The sequence below is a fragment of the Athene cunicularia genome (genome assembly GCF_003259725.1).
Source record: "Athene cunicularia isolate RWA chromosome 5 unlocalized genomic scaffold, athCun1 chr5_part1, whole genome shotgun sequence".
Taxonomy (NCBI): domain Eukaryota; kingdom Metazoa; phylum Chordata; class Aves; order Strigiformes; family Strigidae; genus Athene; species Athene cunicularia.
The window spans coordinates 9,157,711-9,181,329 of NW_020799101.1; the positions used below are offsets into that span (position 1 = coordinate 9,157,711).

General features: G+C 34.4%; 1 protein-coding gene across 1 annotated transcript in view; it reads left to right on the plus strand.

The window, feature by feature from the left end:
- The first annotated feature begins 443 nt into the window (after window positions 1–443).
- Window positions 444–23,619, plus strand: part of C5H14orf39 (chromosome 5 C14orf39 homolog) — a 29,989-nt gene continuing 6,813 nt past the window's right edge. Inside the window, exons 1-10 of the mRNA XM_026849223.1 lie at window positions 444–495; window positions 817–873; window positions 3,881–4,007; window positions 9,398–9,487; window positions 14,009–14,196; window positions 14,681–14,723; window positions 15,128–15,248; window positions 16,459–16,553; window positions 21,206–21,345; window positions 21,799–21,902. Of these exons, the coding sequence (XP_026705024.1) occupies window positions 447–495; window positions 817–873; window positions 3,881–4,007; window positions 9,398–9,487; window positions 14,009–14,196; window positions 14,681–14,723; window positions 15,128–15,248; window positions 16,459–16,553; window positions 21,206–21,345; window positions 21,799–21,902 (1,014 nt within the window). The 5' untranslated portion in view covers window positions 444–446. The remainder of the gene's footprint in view (window positions 496–816; window positions 874–3,880; window positions 4,008–9,397; window positions 9,488–14,008; window positions 14,197–14,680; window positions 14,724–15,127; window positions 15,249–16,458; window positions 16,554–21,205; window positions 21,346–21,798; window positions 21,903–23,619) is intronic.

The window sequence follows — 23,619 nt, forward strand, 5'->3', positions numbered from 1 at the left end:
TAAATGTAATTTGCAATTACTATGTGAGGAGTGTACAGAATGGATAAGTAGCTTTTCCATTACCAGCATTGCAGCCGATAGGCTTAGTAAACCAGCTGGAGTAGAGGCTACACATTTTGTACACGAGCATCTTTCCTTGCATTCTTCATACCGTCTAAGAACAATAAGCCTCTCAAAGACAGAACTGCACCAGGGACAAAGCTTTACCTAAATGATATACCTCCTTTTTCCTAACTGTGGTTTAGAGTTTTCAGTGAGTCCATTACTGCTATCGGTTCCACTAAAGTGGTTTAGATACTAAATCAAATGCAGTGAAAACTTTTTATTTTCTCCCTTTTATTTTAACATGTATGGTATTGTCTTGCTATTTTGACTTGTATATTGCATCAGTAAAGCTTTTGACTGTGTAAATCATTGAATTGCATTTTTCTTTTGTAGCTTACACAATGAGTGACAGGCTTTTGAGTACCCTAGATGAACTTCTGCTCAAGTTTGGTAGGTCATTATATAATATTTTTAAACAATTGCTAATGCAGTACATATAGCGATGTTTTCTGCTTTAAACAGTTACGCTAACTTCAAATAAATTTATAATATTAAGGTTTTGATGTTTGCATACATAATGTTTTGTTAGCTGTGAGGTTAAGGAGAGGGGTGCTAACAGCTATATAATTAGTAAAACTGCTGTTTAGATATTTTGTTAAAATCTTTGTTAATTAGTGTGCAATTAATGCTGCACAACACACATTTGTTTCACAGCTCAACTCATATATATTTGTATATATATATATGAAAAAGTGTTAACCTTCTTCTTAGTTTTCCAGCTAGAACAAACTTCTTATGCTAAGGAACATGTGAAACAACAGATAAATCGTGAGTAGTGATAAATTATCAGTTTATTAGACATTGAACACACTGCTTTTGTTTCATTACTTCTGGTACATGTTCTGTGTTTCAGGGGCGGAAGCAAGCCTTATAATGCAAGCTGTCCCGTGTCCTACTCTCACCCTGCCTCCTCTTTTGCCATCAATACTTGTTCATTCTCCTTAGCAGACTTTGCTTTTCCTTGCGACTTTTAGATAACGCTGTTCAGCTGTCTCATGGACAGCCAGTTTCATGCCGCGCCATTTCCTGCTCTTACTCTGTAGCTCCTCACAGTCACTGGCAGTTCTTTGGTTCAGCTGTGCTTGCTCAATACATCTGCCACTTGCCTCCCTTTCTTCATGTTTTTTGTTCTTTCCAGATTTGGACCTCTGCCTCACTGCTTCTTCTCTCTTTCTGTTTTCTTAAAATAATGAAAGTTCTCTCAGTTGCTACTACCTACTCAAGTCTATTTTTTTTTTTTTTTTTCCCAAACAGCTGGTAATTTTATTTGAAGTACAAAACAGTAAAGCCAATGAGAAAGTCTTATTCCACATCAAATTCTTTCCCCCCAGGACTTACAGACCCAGAATAATATTATGGACTTAGGTCTGGACTATTTTTTTTTTTTTTTTTTACCATGCTACTGTGTGGAATCACTCACTCACGAGAACAGTCATGGTAGAGAAACTAGTCTAGGAGAAATAAAGAGAGAATTCTGGTCTAATTGGTGTTCCTCTTAATGGCAACATTTCTGATAATCTTGATTGATATGTCCAAACAAGTGCTTACTCATTAAGTTTATTTACATTAAATTGAAGCATCCTAGCATTAAAACATCTGTAACACTAAATCTGGTACACTAGAATTTATACTTTAACTCTTCAGTCACATAACTGAATCTTAGAGTTGAGGTTTATCTTAACATTTATGCAAGCTTATGGTAGATGAGCATGCCTTCAGGGAAAATCCAGAGGCTGTGTATTAACATGGCATAGCTCTTGTGTGTTCACTTCACAGATATCTAAATATGTGTGAACTCACAACCAGCACTCAGACTTTTAAAAGTTTGGGTTAAATCCTTCAAAAACTTACCCAGAAATAGTTCCACTGAATTAATTTAATCTGTTACTTGGCAGAGGAAGAGTTGTAGCACTCAACCTTGGACTTTTAGTGTGAGATTCATCAGTCTTTTTGGCTACAGTCCCTTTATAACCAGTGGAGGGAAATAGGCACTTTTAGGGTGTGATTTGTCTTATCCTGAAGAAAGAGTTTAAAGTAGGTTAGAAAAGATAAGCTTTAAAAATGTCTCCTTGTCTCCACTGAGGGTAGCTGTCGCCATGGGTGTCCAGTTCTGAAGTAGGTGCCTGCATTGTAAAGTTGGGTGAGATGATTCTCATTCACAAGGTCCTTGTGAAAGCAAAGGGTGAGTAGAACAACTCACACTTGTCACAGAAGTACTGATCTATAGAAAATACGAAATGAAATGTCAAATTTATAGCTTTGCTTATGTAATACATATTTTGTTTAACTAGTTACATTATATCTTGGTAAATCTCAAGATGTCATCTGTAGGATACTTCCAAATACACCTGTTCTTTTTACAGAAATGAAGCATATGTCAGTTGTCCAATAGTTATGCTTCATGATAAGTAAAGGCAAGTTACTGACTTAAGATATTGAAAATATTAAGCTATTGAAGATATTCAGGATAACTCAAGATATTAAAATACATTGAGTATCTTTTCCTTTTCACTGACTGATGTTTCTCTCTGAGAAGTGTTTTTTTTTCTGGTATAAATGCAGTTGGCCTTGAAAGTGAATATAGAGCAAGTACTGCAAAGCCAGACCCAAACTTCAGGACGACCTGAAGTTCTAGAGCAGTAATTCAAACAACTCAAGACACATCTCACATAACTAAGATGCCTTTCCCGGATAAGTATATGAGAAGGGCAGGATGTCTGTGACTGACTTCTGTATAGGGCCACCAACCTTGGCATATATCACATCAGAAATGTAGAGATGGCAAGGCATAATTTGGCACTAATAAGTCTGAAACCTTGTATGAAAAAAATAAGAAGAGCACAGTGGAAAAAATGTGCACCTAGTTGTGCTCATTGTATTGCAACTTGAGCATGCACGAAAGCTCTCTCAGCTTTTACTTGTGAAAGAGAACACTGATCATGTTCAACAATATGGATTTTCTACTAACCACTTATTCAGAAAATGTATCAGCTGTCTGCTGTTAGAAAAGGCAGAATTAAGAATCTGCCTTAAGAATCTATGCAAATACCATCCTACTTGAGAATTTGTTGTTACGGTGTGCTTCAATTAACCTGTCTCCTGTATTAATTTATCATACATTACACATTCCCATTTTGAGTAAATTCTCTTTTTATTATAGTTTGTTTGTTTCTGTTTGTAGTAATAATTTGCTTATATACCTTTAGTGATGTTTTTATTTTTCTCTTCTTGTAGTCAGCTTTCCCATTAAAAAAAAAAAAAAAAAGTGTTTCTGGACTTTTCTAAAAGAAAACAAATGCTTAAAAGAGACCTTTATCTCAAGCAACTTTTGTACTTCAATCAGTCTCCCCTGTTGCAAGCATTACCAAGGACAAAGTGGCTTACACTCCAGTTTCCCTGTATCTGCGTATTTCTAGTATCTGCAGACACTGTGGACTGCAAAAAAAAAGAAGTCAGCTCTAACTTTTAAGAGTGCTTTTCTTTCTACCACTAAGTTGCTTCAGTTTTATATAGACTGGAATGCAGAAACAGTACAAAGAATTTTTTTATTCTGAAGTTAATCTCACAATATTAGATGATAATTAAAGTACACACAGTTGAAAATCCCTAAATTTTTGACTCACTTTGTGGTTGCTTTGCTTAATTGCAGGCTGTCTGGCACTATCGAGATTAAGTATTTTGGAAGAAATGTTTAATCATTCTGAAAGTAGACCTTTTATTTCCTGGATATGTTGAAAATACATGTGCTGCCTTTTAAATTTATTTTTTATTTCAGTGTATACTGTAAAAATCACAGAAAAAAAGAATGAAATCGCCAGGTTGCAGGAAAATATAAATAACAGCAGTGATGCAATTGCTGATTTGCACAAGCAAAATCAGAGTAGTAAGGAGAGCTCTAATGTGTAAGTATAATATAGCCTGAACTTATGGTGGCATTAAGAAAGTCAGCGAGGAAGTAGTGTAAAAGTGTTTGTGTATGCGTTCTGAAAGGAGTGATGTTAAAGAAAACTTTAGTATTCTTCTATTTTTTTCAATCTGCAAATCACCAGGTACAAAAATTGCGGTATTACCCATCCCCTCAAAAGGTAAATTATAGAAAAACAGACTACACTTAAGTTCGGTTTAGTTTTCTATTAGAATCAACAGTTTTCAGAGATCACGGATACTGTCTTTGCTGCATGCTAAAGTATTCAAGTAGTAAGGTAACAGAAACATTTTTTTTCTATATTTGGATACACCTGAGTTCTGTCAAATTTGAACATTATTAAGAATACTGCTTTAAAAAATGTGGGGTTTTTTAAACTAAAAAATTAATAACTATCAGTGACAATAAGGCTTCATTATGTTCTTTGCTTAATTCTGAATCTGGCTTCCTGAAATTGAAGCATCTTTCTGTTCTTTGTTCACAACATTTTCAACGTTAGTTTTTGTTTTATGCATGTTCTCTCCTAAGATGTCATATCTGTCTCTACATACAGATACAGATACTTCTACTATCAGATTTTGGTATAATTTTTACTGCAGAGTACAAAATTGTTCTTCTAGGCACACTGTTCTGATGAATGCAGTGGGCTGCAGTTCACAGTTTTCTTCACAGAATTTTTAAAAATCAGATTATTAGTGGAAGTTTTAAATGCAGATCACTTTTGGATCTTAGTAATTGAAAGTTGCTCAAGCAGGAATTTGGCTACAAGGAGCTTTTCGTTGATGACATGGAATATCTAATTTTAAAAATGAAAATTTCAGGTGTTTGCACGGGTAGCTAAAAGGCAAATCCATATTGGCAATACAGAGAGTTTGGCCCAGATAATATAATCCTGTCTTTTCTGTGCAGTGTTCATCTCTCCACAATCTGTCTAGTTCCTTGGCAGTTGAAGTGATGATTTGCTAGCAAATTCTATCCATTTTGTTTTCTTGCAATTCTATACCTAAGTACTGGACTAAAAATGTCTATAACATGTATTTGAAATTATTTTTTTAGGGTGCGAATGGAGAATGTGGGTATTTCTAAGAATAGAGTAAGAAGTAAAGATAGCATCAAGGTCACTTCTAGGTTGATTCTGAACTTTCTGAAAACAAAAGAATGCAATCATTAGTGAATGAAGTGGGTGTAGTGGTTAGCTGTTTGAATCAATTGCCATACCATGCTGATTTGTAGCTTTATCATAAAAAAGAGTTAGGAAAAGATTTGACATTGACAAGAAAAGTCTGATTTTCCTTTACCTTAAATTCTTGTCTCTAATGCACCATAAAATGAACACTTTTCTAAATTTCTGAAGCCACTCACATGACTTTCTTAGATATCTTTTGAAATTGCACATCTGTTTACAAGTCACAAAATGTTAAATGATGCAAATAAATAAATAAAAAATTAAAGGTAGAACTCAGGATCTGATCTAAGTTTTAATCATTGAATTCAATGAGTTTTGGCTCAGGTCCTACAAAGAATAATTAATGGCATTAGTGTAAAGAGACTGAAAATGAGAAGTGACTCATTAATGAATACATGTATTCACAGAAGGACAATGCTTGCAGAAGAGTAGAGACTGTGTCTTAAATTATTGAAAATGTCATTTAACGACATACTGAAAACTACAAGACACAAGCCCTAGCTATAAGATCAGACAATTAGAGCACTTACATAGTAGAATCATCTTAAACTTCTAAAATTTATTCTAGTTGATTCTCCATATATACAGGACATGATTCTAATGTTGGTTTTGTATATTCAAATATTGCTTTGGAGTCACAATCCCCCTCATAGTTGATTAATTGCCAGTAATGCTCAATAGAGCTCTCAAAGAAACAACTTTTTGTCTGGATTACTAGGCATCGTAAGTATATTGAAGCATGTTTGAAGACCTGGAACAAAATACGGGATTGTTATATTCAACAAGTCTACAGAAAATATGATATATGAGACAAGTGTGTTAGGATACTACTGTGTTTTCTAAATAAATCCATACTGATCTATGTAACAAAGAACTGAAGGTACAAAATGAAATATATCTTTTTAGACAAGTGATGACATTTTTCTAATACTTAGTTACTTGAATGATTCACACTAGGAATGTTGATCTCAGAACAGTAAGAAGTGGTGAAATACTGCTATTCCAATATTATTGTTTCTCTTCTATTTTTTAAATTTGGGTTTAAGGATGGTGAGATTTTATGGAAATAAAAAAAAAAAAACCAAAACAACAAACCAGATGAACTCAGAATGTTGCCAATTTGGAAAAGAAGTTGTTGTCTTGTCCTACTAATTAAACTACAGGGTATTTTTATTGCTTTCAGATTAGCGTGGATAAAGACTTTTTATACCCTAGCTGACGAAAGGAAGTACAAATAAATGTGATAGCTACCAAGAACTTCTGTGAAGCAGTGATGCCTTTAGCAAACTAGTAGAGGAGCTATTTGAATCTTGTATACCTTGTTGTGTTTTCAAAACAGTATTCTTGTACTACGCATTTTTTGCATGCCCACAGAATAGATGCGAACACAAAATGTAACGCACAACATGGTTTGTACATTGATTATTAAAAGCTCTATGACTTTTTCATTGCTTGTTTTTCTTCCTCCAAAGAAAGGCATAGAGTTTTGTGTGTAGAAGATCACAGTGTTTGTGTGCCAGTACATTTTTATATGAATATATATGTATGTTGGTTTCTACTTTTTAAAAAATATGACCCTTTAAAATTCAGCTTTCTTTTGAATTTGAAATAGATATGGTGAAGTACCATTTTGTAATTACAGTTTTAATCATCAGTGGTGTCAAAGAATTTGTGCCAATAGTGCTAAATATCCTGAATGGATGCTGCAGTTTCTCATTCAGCTTTTTTGTTGACAAACTTTACTGCTGTTATAAATGTTGATTATATGTTGTGTTGTTTCACCGCCTGGAGCACATTATTTTTTGTTCAAGGTTATTGGACTTCAGTTCAGAAAATTAATTGTCAGGTCTTTGTTCTTTATTTATTTCCTTGATGGAAATTGCATTAAGTTAGCTGTTACTAAAGCCTCTATTTTATTCCACCTTTGGAGTGATTGTCCAAATGCACATTCATACTTCATGAGACTGCATGCTACAAACTCTCCAGTTTTGAACCACGAGGCATACTCACATCCAGAAATGCCCTCTGCTTACCCTACTCATGAATACATAGTGCAAAGAGAACCATACATCCTCAGTTGCTCTCACCTGTCCAGTAATGAATTACTTGCCTTGTTCAATTGAAGCCTTGTTCTGTATTGTCATTTCTCCCCTCCTCCTCGGTGAGGTAATTATTTAAATGTAACTGTATCTCTGCTGTTCCAGATTCACTTAGTCTCTTCAGTCCTTATGGACTTTTCATTCTATTTCTTCAGTGTTTGATAATATCTGTGTATGTGTTCCTAAAATTGGGGTTTGTGTGTACATCTCCTAGGACAGATAGTTCTACTCAAACTTCATTGTAGATGTCTGTGTTGCCTTAGGGTAGCTTGCATTCTGGACGAATGCCCAATTTATTGATCACTTTAAGCCTTGACTAGAAAGAGGGTGTGCTAATTTTTTCCATAGAAGGTTTCCTTGGAGGGAGTATGTGATGTTTTAAATTGGAAATAGGATCTCTGTCCTACTCTAGCCCAGTCTGTTCAGATGGTTTGGTCATCATTTGAACCTCAGCTCCCAGCATCTCAGAAGTTGCCTGCTGACAACCTGTCATTACAGAGGTTATTCTCTCTGAATGAGCAGTGTTTGTCAGTAGCACATCAACTATTTAGCTCAGCAGACTTCAGTAATTTTTTTGTTCTTTCCCTCACCTCACAACACTGGTGTCTGTTAAGCTTTATTAAGGTATTACTCACTGTTCGGAGGCTCCATGCACTGGAAGTTTCTGAATTTGTTTCTTACCATCTTTAACTGAGCAACATCCTGGCCATCTGTTCAGTTACTAGTTTCTGTGAAAATGTCTTTTCTGATAGCTGTTACCTCAGAAGGGTGGGCGGGAGACCTCCAGGCCTGGATGGCTTATGCTCCTTACACCATCATTTTTCAGACAGGATGCTTTCTTCTTAAAGGTCACGTCTGAATTTCACTTGAACCAGAAAATTTTTCTGCCTGTTTTTATAGAGTTCCCATCCAAGGAAGAGGCATCTCAAATACCTGGATGTTGAGAAAGTACTATTAGTTTATTAGTTGTAAATCCTTCATGTATTTCCTGAAGTAGCTGTGCCTTCAGTTCAATCTACAGCATCCTGCTGCAAGAAAATCACTTTGGTGGGCTGCATCATAGCTCTTAAATTATAGGAAGCTTCTGAAATGTAAACAACAAATAATGGATTAATTGTATTTCAGAGCTGTAGGGGAGCCACATGAGAGGAGATCCAGGCTAAGTATCACAGAATGTGGACCCATCAGTTTGCTCTAGAGGAATCCAGTTATGAGCTGGGTACCAGCTGCTCAGCACCTTTTGTGTGAGAGACAGGTTTCTGGAATGGGTGCATTTAACAGTGTGGACATTGGGCATACTATATAGCCAGATATACCAACTGCATGTAATATGGAAATATGTGTGGATGATGACTTAGAGGTGGAAAAGAATGTTACTTGACAGCAACTGAAGTTCAGTTCTCATCTGCTGTTAATTATTATTAACTATTAGCTGGTGTGTTCCTGTAGGGGCAGAATGTGAGGTCAGATGTAGTCAGTGAGAGGTGGTATGTAGACCTGTGACTTCAGACTGCCAGGCCAGTGCTCCCAGTGTCTGGGCTATTGTACTGAAAGATAGCAATCTCTTTCTGTCTGTTTTCTGAGCAGGAGTTGCTCGTCAAATGGAGGAAATTCTGAGTTTGTCACTGCTGCGTGCATTTAGGTATGAGACAGGTGCTGGTGGCACTGATGAGACTGAAACTGGATGCACCTTCAAGAAAATCATACATATCTAAAGGATTTACTGATGATGCTGTTCTGAGTGCCTAATATGTGAATTTAGATGCCTATTTGCTTAGCCTTAGGCTTCAAAAATTTGTGAAGCTCACTCTATTTCTTAAAAAGTTCTTTATAATCTTTGTTAATAATCCTATATATGTATATTCTTGAATTTGCAGCTTTAAAATCTTAAGAAAATAAATGTATGCGTGTAAAAGCTTTTTATACTAAACCTGTTTATGTTTTGACTTTCAAAACATCAAGTAAATTATTTGTTGTTTTAAGCTAGCTAAAGTAACTTGATATCTTCATTTCTGAATGCCTTTTTATTAGGAAAGACCACTTCCATGACCTTTTTTTTTTTTTTTGTTACTTTCTCCACAGATGGAAGCCCACCTATGTAATTCTTAATAAGCATGAAGAATATTTGAAAAATGAAGTTGAAGCTTTACAAGAAGCTGTAGAAAATGAGAGGTATCTATCATCATGTGAGATGAGGTTTCTGGCAGTAGTACCTATTAACCTGTCTTAGCAAAGGTAGTGCAGTCTGCATCAAAAAGTTGCTGTAAACTTTTCAGGATAATATAAGTGAATAATTAAAAGCATTTTTGTTTTACATTATTATGAGGTCATATGTTATTTTGTAGTTACTAATGGAATAGGATAAAATATGGCTTCTTCAAATACAATTGCTTCCTAAATGCCTATTATAATTTTTCAGAATATTGTTCAGTTGCCTACAATTTCAAGAAAAGCTCAAGAAATAAAAGCAATGGATGTTTCAGCTTTGGCAGAAATATGAAATATCAGAGCATATTTATGAAAGCATACACAAGTTTTAGTTATGAATGATTTTTTTACCATTATTATGACACATTTTCAAGTATACTGTGATTTCAGTGGTTTCAGATATTCAGGTTTGGGGAGACTCTTTTGAAAATATACAGGTTTTATGTTTTTTTCAGAAGCATCATTTAATTGAACCTAAGCCTTTAAATTCGTATATGGACTAAGTAAGATAATAATTAGAAACATTCACATAATTTTATTATTTTATTTATTTATGAATATGAATTGCATATGATTATCAGAATACACAAATCAAGTTTTTGTATACTGCTGTGTGTTCTTCAAAGTAACCACAAAGCATGCAAATTCAGTATTAGATCCTGAAAAAGAGTGTGAGTGAATCAGGAAAGCCTCGTCTAAAACCATTTTAAGACCGGTTGCAGGTAAGATTCTAGTGAGTATTAATTGCAAATTCAATTCTGTTCCGTAAGTGTCATTTCAGTTGTTTCATTTTCATTAGTTAGATTCTTCATTTTAAAGAAATGAGTGTTTGTGCAATGTAGCTGCCTACATGGAATAAAAAACAGTCCATGAAGATTTTCACTGAAATCTTCAAAATGCAGTGTGCCAAGTTAATCCTCTGAAGTTTTATTTAACACTCAGGTAGAACTGATCTTCATTTTAGAGAGGCTGCTCACCTTTACTGATCCGCTTATGAAGGGGAAGAAGTTGGTTAGCCCTGTGGTGAAAAAATCATGGCAGACCTATCTAGATATCTAAATACCAATTTAGAGTGTAACTTTAGGTAATTTAAAATGTGGACTTTGATTGTTTTGAAAGTGTTTTTTTTTGTCAGTTGTCCAAGACAGCACAAATAGCGTGCCTGATAGCCTTTAATTAACTCAGTTAGTAGCTTATCTGTCTTCTTCCTGTTCAGAGCTCTATATTTGGTGAAAAATAAGGCTAAATTGGCTTTCTATGACCATATGATTAAGCCATTTTGGCTTTCACTAATTTGAGCTGACAAACCAAAGAAGCATTACTTTTAAATTGCTTCTTTAGATAACTTGTTTCAATTCCAACATGAAAGTGTTTGATCTGTTTTCCTGAGCTTAATTATGAAACATCATGACTATAAATCATAAAATAAATTTAATTTGTCTGTCTCTCAAATATAGTCCTGTACTGAAGCATTTGATGATATATTCAAAACAGTAAGATGTGCATTCAGCAAATTCTGAATATTTCAATTAGAAAGAAAAACAAGTACATTTGGAACTTTATGAGCTGAATGTGCTTTTTAGCCTGGCATCTGGAGGCACTGAGGACATATACTTTAGATGGGAAGATGTTTTAAAAAGATGGGCAGATCACTTTGCATTTAATTAGGCACTTATTGTGGAAGTTTTAAGAGTGTTCCACATTTTTTCATTATTATTGGTTTCAAGAACATATAAAAACGCTTCTGTGAACTGGAAGTTCATCCTGAAAATAAGTGATATGAAGAAAGAAAGAGGAATAAATAGCTATCCACATGATGTTCAGGGGTTTTGTGGGTGTTGTGCTTTTCCCATTGTCATTAGATTAAAACTTTTTCTAATGACTTTAATGTGAACAGTGCTGAACTCTAAATAGCCTATGTTTAACTGTGTGAACTGGGGGATGTGAATTTCTTCAGAAAAAATATTTAAAATAATGACAATTTCTCAGGACTACTCTACTCTACTCTACTCTACTCTACTCTACTCTACTCTACTCTACTCTACTCTACATGTCCATAAATATTAATCTGTGGAAAATAAATTTTGGGAAAGGAGTGTAAAGTTTGAAGATGACTTTCAGAAGCTTGAAACATATCTGCTACAATAAATTATTTATATTTAAAAATTTTATTTGCAATTGTATATCAGCAGATTTCTTTGTTGTTCAGTTATTGTTTGTAGCATATATTAAATTAAATAGAACCCAATATTTCCATCTTTCATACCTGGGAAATTTTGTACAGTGTACACAGATATTCAGCAAATCAAGAAACTTATATTTCCCTGACCACCCATGCAGAAAAATAAATAGATTAATGTAATTTTATACAAGAAGTTTGGGAAGGGTCAATTCCTTGGTTTCACAGTATTGATCTAAACTTCTTTCCCCTAAACAGGTTTATTGAACTTCAGTCAATTTAACAGGAACTAGTACCTGGAGTGTAGTTTTATCTGAAAATTAAGATTTTACTTTTTTGTTCCTGTAACTTTTGTTTTCCTTTTGTAAGAGCAGAAGCTTCTACTATCGAATTTGGACACACATTTTTCTCTCTTTCATTGCCTGGGCTAGCCAGTGAGCAGACAGCAGTGTCTGCCTTTCAGTCATGCTGCATCTAAATGATTAATAGCAGTTTGAGATAAAACTTATTCTTTAAAGGGAAATACTACCTTTGTAAGCTGTGAGAGCTGTTCCTCAAGGTAGGCTTTATTCATGGTGCAGGTAAACATGTGGGTTTCTGGCATTAGTTGCTATTATGCATCATAATTTGTTTCATAAAACAATTTCTGACTTATCTACAAGTGTACTAATAAATTAATATTTTAAAGTTTTCTGTCTGTACTGCTCACATAACCTTTTCCTAGAGGGTGACATTTCCTTCACCTTATATTGGCATATTCTAATATCAGGCAACTTCATGTTGTATTTATTTCTCAGTTAAATGACTACTCTGTGTTAATGATATATGATGGGTGTCTGTAGCTGTGATATCTCTTTATAAACATGTACCGTCTGCATAAACGCTCACCATCAAACTCTTATTAAGTAGCTTGCATATGCCTAAATTTTTCTTTTTTTTCAGGAATAAGGGGCATAGAATGTCAACATTTGAAAAAATGACATTTGAATTTATTTTTGAGCAGTTATTAAGCTTTTGCTTTCAAATGAAGAGAGAAATATAGTTACTGGGCACTGGTTGTTATTATTCATAATTAAAAAACCTATTAATAGTTAACTCTTTTTTATGTGGGAAATACAGACTTCCTGCAGATCTATATTTAGATTATCTGTGTGTGACATTAAGAACTGGAACCAGTTCCTTGTTTGCATTTTTAATTATTCAGCTTTCCCAAAAGACACTACTTTTTGTACTGGAAATTACCTGTAATAAAAGTTATGCCTAGCAGCATTATTGGTGTAATAAAAGACTCATCCCAATGAGATAGTTGCATATTTGATCTGTCATTAACAATCTATAGTGTAAATTCCTTGCCTGAATGAGAAAACCTGAAAAAAAAAAGTCTTTTCCAGTGTAGTCACTGCAATTGATTTAACACAAGAGGATGGCTGTTCTGTGCAACAGCATTTTTCTTTCTTTTCTTTCCAAACATAATAGTGATCAATTTTCAGCTTTACATGATGAGTTACTTTATATTACTTGTTACAGTAGTTGTTTATTTATATAGTGCAATTTTTTCAAAAGCCGATTTAAAGTTTTAAAAATATCTTGAACATTAATTGATGTTACCTACTTTAATAATTTGTAGCTATGTACTCACATGATGTCAGTGAAATTATAGTCATGTAACATTAATTTAGAGGGCAGGCCTACAAGAAGCTGAGCATTCTGGCTCTTTGCCAGTTAAACATTTAAGTATTTCTTAATCTTAACCATGAATAGTTCTATCGTTTTAGCGTAACTAATGTGTGTATTTGTCTTCCCTGAGTCAGAGACATTATCCAGCATCCCCTTGGAGCCAGCTCTTAGTCCAGTGATGCATCAGGCTGCTCTAGATACGGGATGCTAGGCCAAATTTTCTTTTACTGTAAGTTTGATACAGCTCTGCTGAAACTGGTGGAGTTGTGCCAATATACACAAACAGCGAATTTGTCTTGCAGTGAATTTCATGATAATTACACAGGGAAAAAATATTTGTCATCTGCCAGGCTGCCTTTGAATATGGAATGGTCTACATTCCTTTCTGAACAGTGAGGTTTGAGTGGTTTTTACATCATATGTGTATTCTTTGTTACATACAGCATAGTATTCCTTGAAAATAGATGGAAGATAAAAAAATATAACCAAATAGTTGTATGTTAAATGTAATCTGACTTTTTTTCAGGAAAGCAGCAAGTCTAATTGAGCTGATGCCATAAATTAATAGTTTTTTTCCTTATAAACAATGGCTTAATGAGAAAATAATTATATGACATGTATTTTTATAGGAAAATGTATCAGGATTACATAACCCAGTATAAAGAGGTTTTGAAGCAACACCGTGAAAAATATGCAGAAACTGCTCTTGCACAGGAGTATTACAAAAAGAAGAAAGAGCTTGAAGAAATCCAAAACAGAGTTTTGAAACAGTTTGAAAAATATAAATTGAAAGAAGATGGTTGCTTGGATGTTCTGGGTACTACTATTATCAATGCTTTTACAGTAAACCCTATTGGTAATGCACTGCACATTAAAGTGCTGCTCAGAAACCTCTAATTAATTTTCCACAGTTTCTCTTAAACTAATAAAAATGTCTTCTTTTTGTTACACCATTTTTAGGAAAAAATTCTGTAGCAAACTGAGACTTGAACAGGAATTTAGATATACATACTAATATTCATTCCTCCAACACATGAATGAAATGGGGAGAGGTTTGCTATTGGGCTTCTTGGGCTAAAAAAGTCCTAAAATTACTTCAGAACAAGCCTCTCAATATTTTACATTTATTTTTTTATATCTTTTTGGTGTTGTTTTTAATGGCATTACTGTCTGTTACACTGCTATTTCTGTTGTGTATACTAAGTAAGGAGAATTGCTTCTGATCTATTAGTTCATCTCATATTTGGAACAAAAATTGGATTTGTGAATTAATCATCTGAAATGAAATTTTATTTCTGCAGAGCCTGTTCCTTTTAAATCCCTAAATGACTGGGCTTTAAGGATGTATCCTTGATTTGTAGTGTTTATGAAATTTACAGGCAAGAAAGTTTATATTAACCTTTTGCAACTTTCTGTTAAAAAATATAGTAATTATTTATATATTTATGTTTAGAGGGGCAGCATTGACATTTATCTGTGAGAAAATGGAAGGTCAAACAATACTCTTCAGTTTCTGGGAGCATTTTGAGGAAAGAAAATAAAATTTCACTTGATATATCCATCAGAATGCTTCACTAAGGAGGAGAAGCCTAACTGAATTTAGATTTGAAGATTTGCCTGGGAAATGTAGATTTGACAGAGCTTTCTGCATCTCTAGCATTTGCGCTTATGGCATAGAGGTGTCAGGGATCTGATAGTTCCCTTACTTGAAATAATAATGTTGCAGTCTATGTTCCATAACATGAAAGTGCTTTTTCAAGGCAAAAAACACAGGAAATGTTAAAGCTTGCTGAAGTTGCCGCACAAGAATCCATTGAACTACAAAAAGAATCAGAGGAATTAGAAATTAAAATTAATTCTTTTAAAAAGGTAACTATTTTAATTTCATTCTATATAAATACATTTTATATATGTAGTTATATATACCACCATTATATTTTCTAAAACATAAGAAAATAGTGTATTTTCAAGCATACAGACCAACAGGATGATTCCAGTATTAGTAATTATGTTTCTATAGCATCACATATGTTTTCTTAGAGAAGAGGGGTCCATGAATGGAATGTAAAGACTCTTAAAGCTTGCTTTCTGTTGACCTCAGTTTACACCATCATTTCCGTCAAGGCACTGTGTCACGGTGACTTTTGTGCTAGCTCAAGAGGGCCAGAGAATACACTTCAAAATCTAGCAAGGCTGTTCCTTAGTGAGCCCCAGGGCTTGAGTATACAGATTTCACAAGTTCTAGTGTTTTTTTAGGTTTTGTTAGTATAAATGTGTTTAACTAAACATGATTTACAATAAGAATCATGTAAATTATTTTTTATTTTTCCCTCAAACAAATACGGGTAAATAATACTTAGAGATAAAACTGGTTGATTTTAGACAGGAGTTCAGTTCCACTGACTAGAAGAAGCACTGATTCCAAAGGGATGGTCTTCCAATAAAAAAAAAAAAAAGAAAGAGGACTTTGTCCAGACAGCATTTTGACCCACTCCTCTGCTAGGAGGCAAAAGGTCTCTTCTAAGAGTGAGTAGCCCAGTAGGTGAATATTGTAACAAATTTGGTGAGTTTTATAGTATTACATCTGGAGACTTTTACCTCTCTGGACCAGATGATAAAGGATGCCATTTCCTGCTGTGTCAGCCATGTCCACTTCAGCCAGCCTTATGCTGATAGAAAAGTATTGTGCACAGATGGTGTTTTCTATTTATGTTTTGTGACATTCTTTGACACTCATAGACAAAAGTTCCTGATGTGGTATGTGCTGTATAAACATAGAGTAAGAAGAGCAGTGGTAAATTTATTTATAACTGTGAAGGAGACCACATACGGAGATCCTTGTTCTGAATAGATAGGTAGAGTCTGTGTTCAAAAACTTCTGTGTTTATTCCAGTTGTTACAGTTGGCCCAACAAAAAATATTCTCTCTGTTTAACCTTGTTCTGCTTATTTCTTCAGACCATCTTGGCTACAAAAACTCTACTACGGTGTACTGGTTTATCAGGTTTACAAAACATTTGCAGCACGTAGCTATAATTTTTCAAGATTTTTTTATTTTTATTTGTTCTTTATCTTTTAAGACATTTGAAGAGACTACAGAAGATCAAAATAATTCTGAAATGATTGACAGAAAAAATCAGAAAAGTCTAGAGAAGCCAAACGAGTTTAAAGAAAGGTACGCTTAAAAATGATTTCTTTCCCTTGCTTTCATGCAGCGTACTATCTCAGCATTTACACAAAGACTGCCACGAAACACAAATTGTTGCTAAATAATAACTGGGAAGCTTTTCTAACCCTGGTCATGTGATTTAATAATGTAATTTTAAAAGTTTTTCTTGGGGTTAAGATGGTATCAAATTTTGATTCTTGGAAGCTAAATGTATCTGGAAACATACTGTTCACAAGTGTTTTGTAGAAACCTTTGCTCTTCACAGCTATTGCCGATAGATCTGTGTGAATAGTTTTACGAGTTTTGAATACAACTACAGTTACTGTACAGTCAGAGATAAAATACATTAACTCTACTAAATGCATATTTGGGAAAAAAGAGTCAGGGTTCCACATGTCTTTTGTCTTCAGCTCTGAACTACTTTAGAAATGTAACTTTTAATTTAGTTCTTAAAAACAAGCATGAATGAAAGTTTCATAGGATTACTGGCTTAGTAAATTAGTCAGTGGTCATTTACAATTGGGACTCACTTTAATTGGAGCTCAATTACAGTGACTGAAAATCACCATCAGGACTATCTTGTACTTATCTGGAGTCCTTGTGAACATTGAAACATTACCCTTAGAGCTGATGCTTTTAGTCCAAAATCCATTTTAAACTGAAAATATGTCCAAAAGACTTTGTCCAAGTGATTTTACTTTATGGTGTGCTTGAAAAAGAAGCTTTTTAGGGCTTTAAATAGGGATTCAGTGGACTATATCTATAGAAATGTGTCATTTTAATCATTCCTAAGATCCTTTCCATGGGGGCTTTTTAGGTTTTTAATACCTTCTTACAGGCCTATGAATTATTCAGATGACTTTTTTTTTGGTGGTTTAAGCCTTTACACCCATTCTACCTTTTTATGTAAGCTTTTTGTGATTGATAAGACCTCATAAATATAGGGAAGCAAGAAATCCACGTAATTTTAAGACTAGGTTAAAAAAAAAACAAGATGGGAAGCACTCCCTTTGAATTATCGGTGAAACTCATGTAGGTTCAGTCTGCAGAAAGAAAAATGCCAATTAAAGACCTCTTGTAAAAGGCAGAGATCTATGCTCTGCACATGGAGGAGTAAGGAGCACTCCATCAGGCTCTTTGTGGAAAGGAATCTATAGGGTACATTGATAGACCTGCCATTTGTATGTAAACTTCAGTGTCATGGAGTCTTCAGGTGCTTGTACCTCCACTTGATGCTGTGTCTTGATTGCACACAAGTAGATCTTTTTGGTGCTCTTACTGAAGCAATAATTGTATGGCTTGCATTATGGTTACAAGATGTTGTAAACATTTTACACTATCCTAACTCACATTGCCTTTTAACCTCCATGTGTGCATTGATGTGATATATGGTATCAGACCATAACCTGATTATTAATTGATACATTTTTCCTAGAGTAAATTTAAAACTTATTTATGTTAAAGATATCCTTGATATAAAGGCTAGTAGAAAATGGCATAAAAATTGTTTTTAAAAATCCCTATTTGGCATTAATGTATTAAGGAAAGTCTTCACTAGAAAGCATAGAAGTGTTTGATTAAGTAACTACTGATGTTAAAATTAGGTGTATTATTAATCTGTGATAATAAATACTGTGAAAAAAACACAGAAAATGTGCTAAGATAATAACTCATAGGGATTAAAACCTTTTCAGACTCAAGGCAATGTACAAAAATATAAGAGCAGTTTGGGTACCAAAGGCAGTAGTCTGTGAGCTGTTCTGCAGTCACTACAAGGTTACTACCAAGCAGAGAGCTTTGTGAGGAAAAAGGAGATATCTTCATCTTCTGCCACAAAAAAAAGAACAAGAAGAAGAACAAGATCAAGATCAAGAAGAAAGAGTTGTACTGTGAATCTCCATGACCTGATGCACACCAGGGTGAAGAGAAGACAGCAGCATCAAGGAAAAGAGCTAAACAAAGCAATGAAAGCACTGAGCAGAAAAATATACAAATTACTTCCCATGAAATGCTTTAGAGGTCTACAAGACAAGAAACCAACTTGCAAGTTAATGAATAGGAGCTGGTATACATGTTCTTGTTTGGTCACGAGGATGGCAATGGTAACCATTCTTTTAAAAGGCTTGGAACGTTTTAGTTCGAAACACTGCTGGCTAGCTAGTCATTGATTGGACTGACTGCAAAACACAGATTCCTCTTCTCAGACCAGCTGTTTTCTCTGATTAGTGAGCTTTTATAGTTCACCAGTTACACTGACAAGTGTCATAGTTAAAATTTCCAAATCAAGAATTGTCATCAGTCACCAAATAGCACTCAGGTCTTTTGAAGGCCTGGTCTTGATTTCTCAATTAGAAATTATATTTATTACATAGAAAGGCTGACATCTTGAACTGTGCTTTGGCATATATCATGTTCATTCTCTCTACATTTGTAAAATGTTTGAGTACACCTTAATGCCATTATTCTGTAATTCTGGTTTGTTGTTGTAACATAATTATTGGAAAAATACTTACAAAGCTGTTTCTGGCCTTCTAGATGTTAATGTATATGAAAAGTCAACCCTGTGCTGACCAGAACCTCATAGGCAGTTTTTAGTTACTAGTTATTATGGCAGCTAGTTATTAGAAGTTCTTCCAAAAGGCCTTGCTGGCATGTGCCTGATTAGGATACTGAGTGTGGCTTCAGTAGAGACTCCTGGTAGATACCACAGTGGCAAGTGTCATTCTTCATATGTACATTAAAGACACTTGATTGCTATAGTGAAGACAAAGTCATTAATATTTGGGCTCATTGTGCTACAAAGAAGAAACTACTGCTAAGGAAGTGGGATTTGATTTTGATTTAAGGATATCTATTCTGTTCTTTGCACTTTAGTAAAAAAAATTATCAATTTCTAAGTATGGATCAAGATAAAGATTTTTTTATCCACTCAGATGTCTACTAACAATGAAGTAGAGAAAGAAGACATGATCTGACTTGGTACTGCAATTTGGACTATTTTGAGCTTCAGTATGCAGTTTGATTTTTCTTTCAGTGGTTATTAATTATGTCAGAGAAGATGCACATGGGGTTTTTTCAATAGTGTTTTTGGGGTGGGAAGGGAGAAGGTATATTGCATAGGTATAAAGTTTAACTGCAGGATCTTTTGGAAGGTTTTGTTAAAAAATACCTGTCTTAAGGGCTTCTGAGTCCTGCTTGTATCTCTGCCATCAATACATTCTTCTGAATAGATATGCATTGTAAATGAATGCTTTATTTTGTGGGAAGTGAGTTTTTAGAATTGTAGAGTTGTCTGCTAGGCTCTACAGAAGCACGTGGAAACTGACTCTAGGAACTTTAAAAGCACTATTTGGCACCCTAAGTTCTGTAAAAAAGTGGCTTCTGACAATCTAACTCATGATAAAAAGCAGACTTGTTCAATTTTTGAATGGTTGTGGTAAAGTGGTCAAATAAGCCATTTTGAACAAAGTGAAGCAGTTTTAACCAGGGTTCTGTGCTTAGCTGTTTTTATTGCTCTTTGTTTTTGCACTCTCTGCATCTGAATTTAAAGATACACCAGCTATATGCACATCTTGTTTCCTGTAGTACACACATTCTTGACACAGGTAATATAATTACTGTAACTGAAAGAATTACAGATTTTTTTTGTTAGTCTTTTATTATTCCTGGTTTTTTTCGATTGATGTATTAGGTACCATATGGTTTATATAGTTTGTTAGGTCTTAGTCCAGCAAAGCACTAGATGTATATGTAACTTTACAGGTGAAGATAGTCCTTTTAATCAGAGTTATTGACTGCGGTGCATTCATGGTTTTGTGTGATCATAGCTGTGCATGTAATATATTAGTTTAATGTGTTGTTAGGTCCCTATATCTTAACCAGAGCTTCCAGTTTGGTATTTTTTCTGTACTGTTGCTAATTTTACTCCACACTACCTTATGAACTGCATCCTACATTTTATCTTATTTTTATTTAAGGTAAATTTCAAGAAGAAAAAAAGACTGACTCAATTCTTCATTTGTTCTGTATAGTATTGTTTAGTCAGCTATAAGCCAGATGTTGCAGCTAGAACCACAGAGGCCTAAGCAGGAATGACAGAGAGAAAGTAAAATAGAACTCATTATTTTAGAAAATGGTAAATGTTCCTGTGCCAAATAGCCACTTTACCCTTCATTGTCTGCTAACCTTTGTCTTTCTACACTGTAAAAGGCTATTTACCCTACACAGATAATTACTCCACAAGTGAAAACACTTGAAGTTTCTCTTTTGTGTATGAATAGTGTGAGTATTCCAGACAATCTTAGAGAAAGAAAAAGTGGTTTTAAATGTGAAAATGTGATTTCAGAACTACAGTAATGAACTACTTAATTAAAGTGTAAAACCCCAAACTACTAATACTTTTCTTTGATACTGACAAATATAAGTCAGCAGTATTCTTATGGTTGGCTTATTACTACTTTATGTCTTCTTCTTTCAGTCATATTCTCTCTGATATTATTTAAAGAAAACTTCAATTTTTATCAACTGCTGGAGCTGAAAGAAGTAGAACCTCTCTGGCAGCATGCATCTCCCTTGAAAACTCCACTTACTTGAAGCAGTTATATTTTGTGGTTTCCTTTCTTTTGCAACTGTTAATTAAATATTCAACTATTTTTTAGGGTATTTGAAGAGAGTGAACATCCATCTTTGCTAAATGAGAAACATCAACAGTATAAACCATTACGTATCCCATGTATTCCTCAGAAATTAGTCCAGTCTGTACAGAGTATTAGATTCTCAGTGCAACAAAAGGAAACAGGTGCAGTGCATTTAATGATCTTTCTATGAGGATCTTGGATTGTTTTTGTGTAAATTAATGGAAACCATGATAACAAATCCAGTGAACTGATCCTACTGTGATAGCTGAAGCTAGGCTTTCAATGAAGTAGGGTACTTACCTGTCTTTATGTTCTGAAAATCTTCTGTATCTGATTCCTCTCTTATCTGTGCAACAAGTAAAGTAACATAACAGTTATACCTGATGCATAGTGTCAGAAAAATATGAAACATACCTTTAGTACTGTTTACATAAATACAGTAAATATTAATCAACTATTTGCAGTAAATTGATACTTTCATATTTTGTAATAATTTTCATTAGCTTTCTATTAACAGGAAAATTTATAAACTTTGTTCCCAAGTTCAGTTTAACAGTACCATGCTTTGGATACTTAATCTTATTAACAATATTAAGTAATATTTGTTAATTTAGGGAGAGAAGAAAAAGAAAAAACTGTGGAACTTTCAGTGGCCACTAGCAGTTCCTCCAGCCTTGCAGAAAATTCACAGTTATGCAGCTCTCCCACTGATAAAAATGTGAGATGAGTATATAATCTGTTTTATGTAGTTGTTTAAATTTAAAACACTTCAAATATACCTAGTACTACTATATTTTACATAAAACTTGTTAACACTGTAACCAGGATGCTAATCTGCTCTTACCTGGTAATCAGAATCTTTCTTTGGTGCCATTTCTAATTCAACTGAAAATATGTATGTTCTTACAAAATGCAACTGGTAGTCATAGTAAGCATTTTAATGCCAAGCTTGAGGTGGACCATCGATTTAATTAATTAAATTAATTTAATCTTGTATAATAGTTTTAAAAATTTAGAATAACCTTTGTATAGCAAATTTTTGGAATTCCAGAGGAGGAACATGATCTTCTATTACTGATTAATCTTCAGCCATCTACTCCATAATTAAAGATTTCATAAAAGACTACATGTGCAGGACGCTATACAAGACTGCCTGATGTTAACAACTCAGTTCTGAGGTTTAACCGGAAACAAAAATCTGGGCTGAGAGGAATTGCTTTGTACACTTGAGGAGTCCACAGCTACATTTTCCATCTCTCACCCATAAATGAGTTTATATGGCACTTTTTTGAAAAGGTGAAGGGTATTGCAGCTTAATATCTTAAATATATATACACAATAAACCAATCCAGAAATAAGTTGGAGGAACAACTTGCACAGTTACTACAACCACTAATAAAATTTCATGAAGTGCAAGAGCATTCATAGGACCAGTAGATTTTTAAAGTATAAAAGGAGTACTCAGATAAGGCCATGGCAGATGAAATAAAATAGTTTGTAACTGTTTGCTGTGCGGAAGTTTCTATAGCAAACCCTTTTTTTATAAGGGACACCTCACTGGATCTATTTAAAACCAAATTTTAATGAACAACCAAAACTGTCAAGTAAAAAATTAACAGACCCCGTTGTAATTTTAAGAATTTAGAAGGAACTGAAGGATGAAGTGAGTGAATCACTAAATGGTTTGGAGTGGAGCCTGTGGTAGAAGAAGCCTTGATAAGACAACATGAAGGGCGATAGGTAGACCAAGTGGAACAAGACCAGAAGAAACATCAAGCAATTCTGATTTGTGACTGGCTGAGGGAGTTGGACATGATGAGGATGATGGAAGGGCTGTTGCCAGGGTAATCCAGAGATGAGGGTGGGAATCTGGACCTAGAATTGCATTTAGAGAATAGTGGGAAGCAGTAAGTCAAGGTTAAGGGAACTTTAAGAAAGGGTGATGACAGCAAGGGAAAGAAGATAGTCTGAGGAAAAATAGATTGGAAGAAAGAAGGTTGCTATGCTTCAGAAAAGGCTTGATGTAAACTACAGGAACTGAATGGCAGACAGATTCTGCATAACCAACCCTTTTACCCCCATCCCGAGCTGAATTCAATTTGATACATTTTGCAAATTGAAAACAAAACAGAACTAGAAACTGAACTGTGAAATGTGTAATCTGATGCTGAGGCATAGATTCCTAGTGCCACTCTGCCCTTAAGACACAAATACATGCTACATGAAAGAGTTAGGGCTTCTGATCTGATGAAAATCTGTGAGTGGGAGTATATGCATGTTTTCTGCAGTTTTTCAATCCCCACAGGAGACATACTGATGTATATACTCACTTTGGCCTTTGGAGGTGCAGACAGGCCTGGCTCCAGCCCCTTCTGTGTTCTCAAGCAACCTGGATGCAGTAGTAGAAAACCTGGATGAAGTTTGTAAATTATGTA